General features: G+C 36.8%; 1 protein-coding gene across 2 annotated transcripts; it reads right to left on the bottom strand.

The window, feature by feature from the left end:
• Positions 1–377: 377 nt before the first annotated feature.
• Positions 378–13,137, bottom strand: LOC128181474 (uncharacterized). Of its 2 annotated transcripts, none has more exons than XM_052849877.1 (4): positions 13,009–13,137; positions 5,436–8,213; positions 3,391–3,970; positions 378–3,059 (listed from the first exon to the last, which is right to left on the bottom strand). In XM_052849877.1, the coding sequence occupies exons 2-4, from the start codon at positions 8,173–8,175 to the stop codon at positions 1,883–1,885; spliced, it is 4,497 nt and encodes a 1,498-aa protein (XP_052705837.1). In that variant the 5' UTR covers positions 8,176–8,213; positions 13,009–13,137; the 3' UTR covers positions 378–1,882. The 2 variants fall into 2 exon arrangements, with proteins under 2 accessions (XP_052705837.1, XP_052705836.1); XM_052849876.1 differs by lacking the exon at positions 13,009–13,137 and adding an exon at positions 9,576–10,035.
• Between the last annotated feature and the right edge of the window lie 226 nt (positions 13,138–13,363).

Genomic DNA, 13,363 nt, shown 5'->3' with positions numbered 1-13,363 from the left:
TTTGCATCATAGCTTTAAAACTGAACACTTCCTCAACTTAACAGGGATTGACTTGATTCAATTATTCATAATACATGTAATACTTTTTTGGCTGTTGACATGAAATGGATTTAGCATTTCCTTTTGTCAGTTTAGTCAATACAATTGAGGAACAGTTCCATATCCACCAATTCAATTAACATAATTTTTGACGATCTCTCAGAAGAAACCTTGCTCAATATGAATCCTGTTTCTTCTTCAATCTACTAGGTATAAATAACCTGTAGCAATTATAAGAAAATTCCCAAAAGGTTTGCAACTATTACTATAGTGGCTGACTTCGATAATGGTTCAATTTTGTTTCTCAATACATGCACTTCAATACACAACAGAAACTATTGAGGTTTTCACAATTTTATAAAGTTTTTTTCTTTGAACATTGGACATCAATCATGATAGCAAACAGCACTATAAGGTAAATAACCATGGTAACAGCAATGTAGACAATACATATATACAGGTGTGCACAGGTAAATGTAGATAAAAATACATCCTTATTTACAATCAATGCGCTGGATTTTCTTGTTACGTAAATGATGAGGTGTTTAGGTTGGTCACTTAACTCACATAATTGTTACATTGAGGTTCCATTGATTTTTCTGTGTACATGTAGTAGCATTCAAATCAAAATGAAATGAAAGAATTCAAATCACATTTTTGCAGTAAGTTTACAGAAATGGGTCCAATTCAAAGAGAGGCAATTTAACTAAGCAAATCTTTGCAGAATCTGGGTAATTCATGTATGGGTTAATTCATAACACAACTCATTAAAGGAGGAAAAGTTAAATGCAGAAGAACAGTTAAAACTAGTACAATTCCAATACTTTAAACACAACAGCACTGAAATCTAAAGCTACGAGTGGAAACTCCTTTTAAACAGGATACCTGATTACTGTGTAAATTTATTTGTACATGAAGATCCTTTTTTCAATATTAAGTGTACTTATTGTATCAAATTATACATATACAGGTATAAAATGTATTATAACTTTCTGGTATTAAAGTGAGAGTTGCACTATATGACTTGAACAGATCCAGATAGTGACAGAACATTACAATAAAACTGATACTGACACCCACTACTACAAATAAAATGCCTTTCTATAACTGATGTTAATGGTGCAAAGTATGCTGCAAAATAATAGCATTTTGGTGCGTTCTCTCACATTTCTAATCTGTATCTGCTAATTTTAATGGCAAGAAAAAATATTTGAACGGCTATTAAGCAATCTATTACGTGTTAAACTACATAGAAATGAGCCCCAAACCAAACTCGATAGGTGTAATGAGTAAAATATCATTGAACTTGTACAGTATTAAGTTATCAAACTCCTACAATGGAACTTCAGCCAAGCATAAGGTTTCATGTATTGATCCTGGTATCTCTTACACTGTAAAGGTCTTGCTTCAGTTCTTCTGCAACACAGAACTTCCACTAAGTCTCATTCCCTACCAGCATTTCCCATGTAACATGAAGCATGCCAGCAAGTGAACTGGATAGCCTAGTTACTTCGGCACAGAAACAAGACAGATTGAAATCATGATTAACAAAGAACTAGAAAAAAAAAATTTAAACATGCCCCAAAAAAAGTATCCTCTCATGCATGAAGTTGATAAAAAATAATTCAGTCTGATAACGATCAAGAAATCTGGTAGTAATGCAAAACATGAACAATAATAGCAAAACAGTGCTAGGTTATTGTCCCTGAAATTACTTAATATAACAAACAATGAAAGACAAATAAAAATTTTACATCTCCATGTACAAGACATTAACATGCTTTGTATAATCTAAAAGTTATCTCCCATTCAACCTTCCCTCAAGCCTTCGAACTCCCAATGTCTACACATCAAATGCCCCTTCTAGAGCTGTGAAACTTGTGACCTCCGGGCCATTCGTCAAGGTCACCACACTCTCAGCTCCATCTACACTGCTGTCTCCACACATGGTCGATGTGTCCATGGTTCTCCTCATCTTGCTTGGAGAGGGTGCATCCAGAGAGTCCACTTTATCAGTGGCATTCGAGACCCCCTTCGGTAAATTATAACGATAGTTTTCTATTGGGTGCAGTTGTTTTGGTCTACGCTTACGGCCACTAATTCTCACATCTGCATTCCTTGAAACACCCTGGCTTTCATTCCTCAAAGAAGTTGTTTTGTCCTTGGTCTCTACTCGTTTCTGTTTAAGTTCCTCATTAAATGCTTTTCTCTTCTTAAAGAAATGCTCCCAAAGTTTCTTCTGGTACACTGATGGACTCAAATCTCTCAGAGCAAATGTCTGGGGCTGTCTCACGACGAGAAGTTTGTTAGATCCATTTACATCATGCAAATGTTTCAAGAAATTATCGATAGAAAACAATTTTTCACACGTGCAACATCGAATACAAGGGGCCAGGGGACCCTTGTACAAATCCAAGAACACATTACCCGCCTGCATCCTTCCTCTCTGACCATTTTTCAGAGTCATGTCCTTGTGGACAACAGAAAGAATATTTTCTTTGCCATTTAAATCCTGCTCTTCACTTTCAGTCTGTTGCTGCTTGTTGTTACTATTGAAAACAGTCCACTTTACTTTCAACGGACCAGGATATTTCTTACTTTTCTCAAACTTCAGTTTCTTAGGTTGTAAAGATGTGTTGTTCAGTTTATTATGATCACTTTTATTTTTTCCTGATTCCTCTGAGTTAGAATTGACAATGTGCCCCTCACTTTCGTTTTGTTCTACTCTCTGTTTCTTCTCGGCCGAACTTTTACTCTCCCCGTCCATTCTGTGTTTGGATGCCCCCCGCTTTGTCTTTTCGGGCTTGCTCTCCTCCTTAACCTCCACCTCACTCTCCTCCGTCGTGTTGTTGTTAGTATCTCCCTTCAGCATTTCAAGGAAATTGATTTTCTTGTGCCGAGTCCTTGATTGCGGTTGCTGAGGTACGACGCGGGGAGGGGGAATGGCCGGTAATGGGTTTATTTCTCTCACTTCCTCCTTAAACTCTATTACTGCTGCCTTTGAAAGATTTTTCTTGCTGCTGCAAAAGAAAGAACAAAAATTTGAAAATCTTAATTTCAGAGTTCTTGTCTAGTTTACAAAAACTTTGTGTTCAGATATTCTTATTCTTTATTCATCATTAACTAGCATGACATGGTCGTGAGAATCTTCATTTCTTATTGCAGAAATTGTACACGTTTACTTCACAGTTACCTCATATTAAATAATTTTTATTATTTATCACTCATTGGTATGGCAAGAAGTGAGAAATGAAACAGAAATTGGAAGCTAAACAACATTCATCATGTTTCCCTTGTGACAAACAATACACCAAACAATGATGTGCAGTTAATAATACTGATGAAACTGACCTATTGTTTTGTACAGGAACCCTGGTTTTTTCTCCCATGGTACGACACCTCACCCTGGGGGGATGGGATCCTGGATTCACATAATAACCTATCAATGACTTGGCATCATCTTTACTGATGATCAGGGTGCTCTTTGAGTTAAAAGCCTTGCCATACTGAACCAAAAAATAACGCTGCATCTCAGTACAGTTCAACACTTCAATTCCCAACAACTGGCATCGTTTTTTCAGTATGCCCGTGTCTTTAGCTGGCAGTATTTGTTTATGAATGTCCACAAGTCTCACAAAAGGGGCATTGTCAATCATGATGGCCGGTAAGTCGTTCCAGTACATGCTGACGGTGACAATCCAGGGAGCGGATGTATCCGCTGATCCGACAGTTGTCGGCTGTGCTGGCTTTTGTAGCACTGCTGGACTGTTTTCTACAGGGGGCTCTGGGAAAAGTTTCAACTCGGACCCGAACAAGTCTAGAGAGGATTTCTCGGCTGGGATGGTGGACAGCTCCGAGAAGGTGTTTTCTGTGGTCACTGCGGTACATGTACTGCTGGTGGTGGCAGTTGGAGTAGCCACTGTTCCAGCAACTGAAAAATTATAAAATAAATCTATAAAGAGTGATGGTCCATGGCTATATATGAAAATATTACATATACACAAGACAGAAATAAAAATTTCCCCATGCATATAAATATAGGATCATGGTGTTCTTTTAATTTCGATTTTTTTGGCTATTCTACACTATTTAACACAAACTACTCTCTCATCTTACAGCACTCTAGTGTTTTGTAAGCAGTTCAAGGTCAGTCATCAACCACTTGTTAAATAAAAAAGAATTCTTGACTCCAGAACTATGGAAATAATAAGATGGTTTCCTGTGTACTCGTAACCCCATCCATTATGCTCTTGATTAGCTTTTATATGAGCTGTATGCAGCTTTGTGGTTAGATACCTGGGAGAACTACAGCTGAGCATGATGAGACAATTAGGGAGCAGATGTAATGAAGGTTCTAGAAGAAGGGGCTTTAATTCCTTATGCTCTGATAAATCATTTCAAACCTTTCTCATTTTAGTGGCTCAGTCTTCCTTTATATTTTTTTCAATTTAAACTTTGTTTTAGCTCGTGTGTTGGGTAATTTTGTTACACAAGTCATTGAAGTGCAAGACAGTTGACCTAACTAATAATACCGGTAATCTACAATATCACAAAATTTCTCAGGTGTGAAAACTTCAGCAATGAAGGAAAGAGCTACAGGTCTATTAGCCCTTCTGTATGACCTTGAGTATGAAGATCAACGACTTTGAAAGGACAAAATAACATTAGCATGATTAGAGAAGTGTTAATATTGTCATGTTTATATGCATTAGAGGATTATGCTTTCTAAATCTTGTTTTTAATGTCTATACATATCTAGCCTATGTTTGTAAAGCAAATAGTCATAAAAGCAGGTTGTTAAAATGCCTTAAATTTCAAATTACTTTTAAAATTTATTCAATTTTTTGGTTTCAATTGTAGCTAGAATCTTTAATATAGGAAAGTATATCAAAACATTATTCATGAGCCCTCTATCTCTGATTAAAAAATTGTGGGTTTTTTTTTAAGAATAAAAACAGTGTTATTCAAAATAATATTCAGTGGTGATACGATCTCTGCACATTGATTTTTTTTTATTCTACCCTGACAATTAACTGTTAATATATCCAGTTATATAATCAATTGTTGGCCTTTTAAATTTGATTTTTAAAATACCAATATTGAATTCATTGTCCACTTGTAAATTGTACGTAATAAAATAACTCGATGTTTCATTGAACATAACATTCATTTTCTGAAGTGTTTGTATTTTGCCAGAGGGGAAACGTTACACAACTCTGTGACTGACTACAGTGTTGTCAATCTGATAACATGATAAATAAATCATACTGGGTAATGGTATATATGCATAACTTAATGCGCCTCATGCCTCATTTCCTTTTAAACGTAAATTATTCATCTACCCCCACGAATAACATGCCATGGCCAGATTACACTGCCATGAATAGAGAGCTTACCACTAGAGGTCGGAAGCATCTGCTGGCCAGGAACTTCGCTCGCTCCCACAGGAAAGTTGCTGGTTGAAGTCGAGGAGGTCGGAACCTCCAAGTTGAATTTGTTGTCAGCGCTAGAGATGTCTGGAGACTCACTCTGCACCTCATCCATGGCATTATATAGTATCTCCATCTGCTCTGGGGTCAGATTTAGAATGTCGTCATTGGTTCCTCCAAACAGGGCTGGGGGCTCCCCAAAGTTAGGGATCTCATTTACGGGAACTGGTGGGTTCTGATCCCCAGTTTCCATGCTGAGAATAGTGTTAATGAGTTTGCTCTCTTCATCAGAGATGCTTGAGTTTGTCCCTGTTGCTTGGGGTGGCACTGTGGATTTTAGGGCTTGAAGATTGTCAGTATTAGAACACATTTGCTGTGGTATTTTATCACTATTTCCAGATTTAATCAACTCTAAATCTGCATCTGTTAAATGGGGAACCACAATATCCCCAGGCTTGGGTAGAGGGACCATAATCTTATTGAGTGGTACAGATTTTTCATCCACACTTGTGGTTCTTCGTCGGCTTCTCAATTTCGTGTTAAGAAAGTAAATATAATCATCCTGGTATTTGCCTGTTATTTTTAGTTTTGAATCTGATGTTCCTCCCTTGATGTAATCGGCCACTTTCTCTGATTTTGCACTCCTCTGTCGAGTGGTAGGGGCGGGTAGAGGAGAGCTTGGCAGACTGTCCTCATCTTGAATGAACTCGTCGTTAGATTCTGTGTCTGTACTGTCTGTCTGCACAACTTTCTTCACTCTTTTGTCCTCTGCCTTCTTGATCTTAGTGGAGGGGATTGGACCCTGTAACTTTGGGAGACAATAGTCATGATCATGGTCCGTAACACTGACCCACTTCCTTTCCAAGACTTGTTGAAGTGTCAAGTCCGAGAACTGGGAGGTTCTAGCTCCCTGGGTGACTACTAAGGGAACATTGTTTGTGTACACTGTGTTAGTAAGAAGAGAAGTGGCCTTGACTGGACCCCTCTTTTTTGTTGGAGATTCCAAACCCATGGCAGTGTTGCTCACAGATGCAAAAGTTCCAATACGGTACTTCCCAAATTTGGGGGACACTTCTTTTGGGGCAGTGGTTTGAACAGTTTTTGCCACCTGAGGTTCAGAAACCATGGTGGACACAATAGAATCACTCGTTTGATTGATGTCACTTGGGAGTCCTTTGTCCACAGGGCCATTTATGGTGTTTTTGTGATTGCGGAGAAGGTCTTTTAGATTTATCCCATTTTTGGGACCATCCTCTGGTGGAGAACTAACTGTGTTTTCTTCATTTCTTTCTTCTGGCTGTGGGATAAAGGTGGGCCCAGCATAACAATGGTCAATGTTACTTATCAAGGCAGCACTAGAACACTTTGGACCTTCTGTGGACTCGGAATTGTCTTCATCTGTGTTTGGACTTGACACTGAATCCAAAGATGTGTCTATTGTTTTTGTTCTCCCCATTTCTGATGCAGGTGAAGGATTCTCTGTCCTTTCACTCTTGGGAGAATCTAAATCCAAACTGAGTCGTATATCGCCCCTATTTCCCTCATATCGCCAGCTTTCTGAGTCACTCACATCTTCACACAATTTAAAACAACAGCCTTCAGGTGATCCAATGAATTCCTTCTTCCCTGACAATTCACTATGAAGCCTGTTTTCACTATCAGTTATATCGCTAGGTCTATTGTCACTATGTATTGCACAATTGTCGGTTTCCCCCACAGAACTACCTTCAATGCAAGGCCCTGGTGATGAAATGGTCATTTTCAAATTACTCAATTCCAGTGAATTGGCCACAACTCCTGTGCAGTCGTTTTCTTTGTTCTGATCCGAATTTCCATCTTTTGTTATTAAGGGCCGAGTCTCACTGATATCATCTTGGCTGGGGCTATGATCGTCTGTTTCCTGGGACTGTTTACATGTTGAACTTTCTTCCACACTTTGATGACTTGATGGACAGGTAACACTGCTGCTCTCACCTTGATGTTCCTCCGGGCTATTTGTATTCACACGGGTCACCTGTGCTGAATTCACCTGTTCTTTGTTCAGTGGATGACTAGAGTTGCTCCCCGTCTTCTCTGCTATTGACGTATTGGGTTCAGTCTCATTTTCGCAGGTATTTTGCACTGCTTGATGAAGGTCTATTGATTTTGAATTCACACTGACTGGTGAGGCTCCGTTTTCCTGGGATATAACATCTGTTGTAGGCTCCTTGTTCTGTTTACACTTCTCAGACGAAAAGATGGTAACGGGTTCTGGTGTCTTTGCAGCATCCGAGTTCTCTTGTTTTTCTCCTTCCTCTTCACTCTGCTTGTCTACACAGACATCGGTCTTGAGGATGTTTTTGACAGATTTTACACTACTGAAAGTCTTTACCACTCGTTGGTCTCCCGACCTGTTAACAACTGTCACAATCACTCTCCTATTGGTGTCTTTTAACTTGACTCCGTCTTTTCCTTGAGGCACGAAATCAGACGAGAAACTTGAGTGACTGATTTTATTAACAACTACTTTTTTTGCATTGCCATAATTGTGTTCGTCAAACATCTTCTCCAAGTCCTCAGTGGTTGAGACATTGTCGTTGGTGGGGGGTGGATCAGAGGGAGCGGTGTCTTGCTGGGGGGTCATTGTTTTGGGGATGAGGCTGGCTGCGTTGGCAAGGATGTCCAGTGGATTGAAGATCCTGGTAGAGGTGGAGTGACCAGGCATCATCACCAGTCATGGTATCCAGTTTAAATCATTTCCCTCACCTGTAACAAAACAAGCAAGGAAATATTAACGCCTGACTTAATCTCATCAAATATTTTCTTGTTTGAAATTCTTATCTAAAAATATCTGAATCTGAAGAGCAAGCCAAAGGATATGGAGTTTCAGATAATAAAAAAGCAGGTCAATTTATATTGTATTGACTAGATATTACTGGGTTCAAGTACATTGATTCTAAACAAAGCTGTTGTTGGTAGAGATTACAACTATTTCCTGTATGAAAGGTGGTGAATATAATTTCCAGTATTTTCACATTAATGCAAAACAAAATCACACAGTCATGCATACATAAATTAACATGGTTTTGAATTTGCCTTTAAAATCTTACACCCTTTGAAAATAATTTGAAAACTCTTAAACAATACACCTTTATCGTTTAAATAAATTGTGCAAATACACCAAAAATAATCATAATTCTCCCCTGGGTGCTCATTTCTTTTCCAATTTTTTTCTTTTAAAGCCTAAGGTTATATGTTAAACCAGTCTTAATATCCTAAGCTTAACTAAGAAATCACTGAACCATAGTCTGCTGTAAACTACCTTTTAAGAAATTTCAAGTTATTCAATACAAGCCAGCTCATAGGGATAGCATTTTTAAACTACACCCCACCTATAATCACACACTCACAAAGTACACACTGTGTCGACACACCTGTCGGTGCTTCAGATAACACAGGTAAAAGTAAATAGACTCAAACACATTTCACACAAGCTCTGCAAATCCATACAAAAAACTGAAGGAGCAGAAAATGACTACAATTACACGACAGGCACACTTTCTGTAACAAATATTACAAATTTATTTCAACATTTACTACATTTTATAAATTAATAATCAAACTAGCAATTCATTTTAGCTTCAAAGAAATATTCTGTATCATATCAATTTATCAGAGAAAATAATTAGAATGCTATGAATTTTCTACATGAATTAATGCATTCAATTGCAGCCAAAATCTAATAACCTACATTCTTTATGTTGTACTACAAGCGAACGCTCCGCAAGCATTTGAAGCTCGTTATTTTAGACGTGATCAGTGCCGGGTTGTATTGATCAATACGCTGGGTTATTGATCATACATCAAATAATGCCAGGATATATGTCTCTACTTGTACACTGATCACTATTCTCTATGCTTTCTTAGCAATCAACATATAAATTCACAGAAAATATCACACAGTGGTTCAAAGTTCTAATAACCGCTAACAGTTGTCCCTATGTCTATAAGTTTTGGTCACAGTATATATTAACCTAGACTTTGCCTCAGGTGATCTTTCACTCTGGCAAAAACTTCAGAAACATGAAAATATCATTATCAAACTGCAAACAATGAGAGACAACCCACATAATTATTAATTCATCCCCCTGCCATTATATACTCTCTGGCACACATTGATCGGCCATTTCCTCTCTCAATTCTGTAGCTTTGGAACGTGATCGTCTAATGAATGCCTTGTTCAACCAGTCAGCGCTAATAAACCAAGTTGGGCAACTTCTTTACAGGTCATTTACCAATGCTAAGCTATTTGTCTAACTTCACGTGTGAGGGTCACGTTTTAATTTGTGTTGGCTCATTGAAACTGATGTCTACTAATTGCTTGTTTGGATTTTTAAATTATATCATGGCTTGGATCTTCCTGTTCTAGCTTATTACCGACTGCTTAGCATATTTATTTTTTTAAATCCTTTCAACGTACATATGAAATCCAACATGCCAAAAGCACTAGATGAGAGGATGAACCCAGTATATGTGAATGGCTGAACTGATAATGACTAGATACAATGTTCAGCCCATTCACTGGGGCACTACATGACACAAAGCATGTTCAACAAATAAAAAAAAAAAAAAAATCAGCATCAAAACTACCAAGGAAATAATTACAATCATCATTAGAACTTGAAACAAAATGGCAAGATAAAATAATGAATAAAATCTGTATCAAGAGAAACCATGATAGACTAAAGAAAATGTAAAGAGTCTACCAAAACAATGGAGTAGAATTCGACAAAGCAAGATCACTCAGGGAGGCTTTGCGTGCAGACAAAACCCAGCAGGTCCCCTGTAGACAAAATAATGAAGCAATATACAAGTTGTTAATGGCCTATCAGTCAGTAGGGGGAACACCTGGACAGTAGATCAGTCCTCATAGTCACCATCTGCTTTTATTATCCTCTTATAAAAGAAATCTACCTGTGAAGTACTACCGAGTTTCATTTTCACATCTGTGTCACACACACGTTTTAACAAGGTGAAAATTGGTTTTTTCTCCATGATAATAATCATAAAACTATGAAATACCAATAATTGGGTTTCCCCACAATCATTGCATTAATTTGAAATCTACTGCAGAGAAACATACAGCAGGTCAAGTTGAGGGATATCATGTAGGTAAAGCTGATTAGGTTCAATACACATGGATCAAAAGCCCCACACATCCTGTTAACTCAATTACTAAAGTACTTGCATTATACACCCAAGAGGAATTTGTGTTTCCTATCCTTCAGTGATAAGAACATTTCTTTACTACTAATGGGAGACAACTTGGAGATGTGTGCCACCACATGCATTGATTTTTTTTCCCTAAAGTTCTGCGATCGCCTGATCAGATGTCCTCTAGTGAGTCACAAGATTAAATATTCCTTGTATGCAGTATTGCAGGTCTTCTTTTGATTATCTTCTTCTGATTATTTGGGTTGTTATTCAAGAGCATAGCTCATTATGGTGCAGACTTAAAGACACAAATAACACTAAAACAATATGAACTCCAAATACAATGTATCTATTTATCTGTAAATAGGTGTATACTTGTATAAAATTCTTATATCATAAATAAGATCAGGTTTCCTATGCTCTGAAGCCTCTGCATGATGTTAAAATTTCAGATCTCAATGCCACTATAAAATCACAAGGATCTCACATTTGAGTTATCAAAACATTATTTCCCAAACACTACAGAGTATCCAGTAAAATAACCAGCCCTTGTTAATTTCGAATATTTATCAAGAATTATGTAATTCAAAACTTCAAATGGTGGTTGATAATTCAACAACTCCTATGATCCATCACCTCCATAACATGGTAAATAGGGCATGTTCATGAGAACAAGTCAACGATACCGTATCTGTATAACTGTCACTCCCAACTTCTGATGCCTGAGAAACACTACTCCATGAGAAAGTTCTTCCATATTCACCAGTGATATCAATGTGATCCAACTTTAGATTTCATTTTAAAAAGTATTGCATAATATTCTACATTGAATTTATTATTAAAACATGTAGTACATTTAAAATAACCTACTTCGCTTCCAATTCTATGGGTATTTAAACATTCATAAATAAACTTGTATTTCAGTGAAAGATTTGACCCCACACGTGTTGCGAAATGGCCGTTATCTATGCATACATCGGACTAAACAGGATGTTCCTTGGTGATAGCTGAGTCCTTCATTTATCCTCTTGAATTAATACAGAAACAATAATTCTAGGCTCAATTTAGGAAATTAATTACTTGATCAAATTTTTGTAAAACCAAGAGCAAATGAAAATTAGCACAGCAAATTCAATTAACAGAGTCCAAGGTTTAATTTGATAATTCCACAAACCATCCTTTTTCTTTGAAGCATGTGTCATCAATTGACAGGAAGTTCTACCTAGTAGTGTCAAGAATTCAGAAAAAAACAAATATGATCCAAGCACATCAAATACTCAATCAAGTACCTAGCTGGAAAGATATACCTGGAGGAAACGTAAACGAGTGATCTATAGAAGGAAAAGCCAGCTTAATACCTTTTACAAACATGATCTAACAACAATTATTCAATACAAGAGAGACACTAAGTGAGGCCAGAGGGATAATCTGCTGAAAACAAAATCAAGTCATAAAAAACCTAGATTTCAATAAATTTTCAACTCTAATTATTTGATACAGTAAATTGTAAAATATCATAGACAACATTCAATCAGGATGAACAGGGATGCAAATACTTATTATAGATGCAAGTTATTTATGTCTCCTATATTAGGTGTCATTCTTTACCAAATCTCTCTGATTTATGGCCTGAAAATGCCAGTAAAATTGAAAGTAATGGAGACCAATTTATATCCATTTATTTAACTTTATTTTCCCCCCTCATATTTGAAAATGAACTGCACAAAAAAGGGAGTGATGAATATTCTAGGGGGTGGGGATAGTTTTTCTTTACTCACTCTTTACTCTGCACTGCAGGTCAATTTACAATTAAAAGTGTTGGTAAAGACTGTACACCCTTTTCTTTATAAACAATGCATTTTTTCATACAAATGTGAAACACTTATTTGTTTTTTGTATACCACTTTTTTCTCCTCAATGAAATGATTTATTATAAAATAGACAAAAGAATCAAAACTAAACAAAATTTTCACCACGTTTGGCTCTACAGCATGTACCCATGACAAAAAGCACATGGATTCAGTAGTAGCTATTTATAGCACAATAACAATAAAAAGGCCCACAAGGGGTAAGCGTTTTCCTTTTTGTCAAAACAATGATTAACGACATTTTGTACTTATTAATTTTATTTAAAATCATGTTTAATGTGTGATCTTAAAACTCCCCATGTCAAGCGATAAATGACATCTTTATTACAAATGTTTTCTTTATCAAGAACACGAGGGCGCCATTGGCTGATTTTCCCCTTTCTATAGCGTACGCTAGCAAGGCAGACGATTCAAGTGCTTTTTATACATGGTTTGCATAAAACCAGACGCTCGATTTCAACATTTTCCACCATACTTACACACATAGAAAGTTATTTTATAACATCCAATTCGATAGAATGCGAATTGTTTCGACAAATGCTAGTTTAATGTAACGTTTCTGCACTACGACGATCACGCATCAACAGCGTAGTGTGGTTTGGTGGAATGTATGACGGAATGAGATCACGAGACTTTTAGTCACAATCTATTTATAAGATTTTTATTTGGAAAACGAAAGAGGATAAATAATAGCCGCGCAAAATTAGATTTTTATATTAATGAGATATATGATAAAATCATAGTGATAAATCTTTGGCACATTTGGAAAACTTATTAAGCTTTAATTAAAATATCCGTTTAATTTTGGTTAGGAAGCTTATATCCTGCTAATAC

This window comes from Crassostrea angulata, chromosome 4 (assembly GCF_025612915.1).
Source record: "Crassostrea angulata isolate pt1a10 chromosome 4, ASM2561291v2, whole genome shotgun sequence".
Classification (NCBI taxonomy): domain Eukaryota; kingdom Metazoa; phylum Mollusca; class Bivalvia; order Ostreida; family Ostreidae; genus Magallana; species Magallana angulata.
This window is presented reverse-complemented; position numbering and strand designations above follow the sequence as displayed.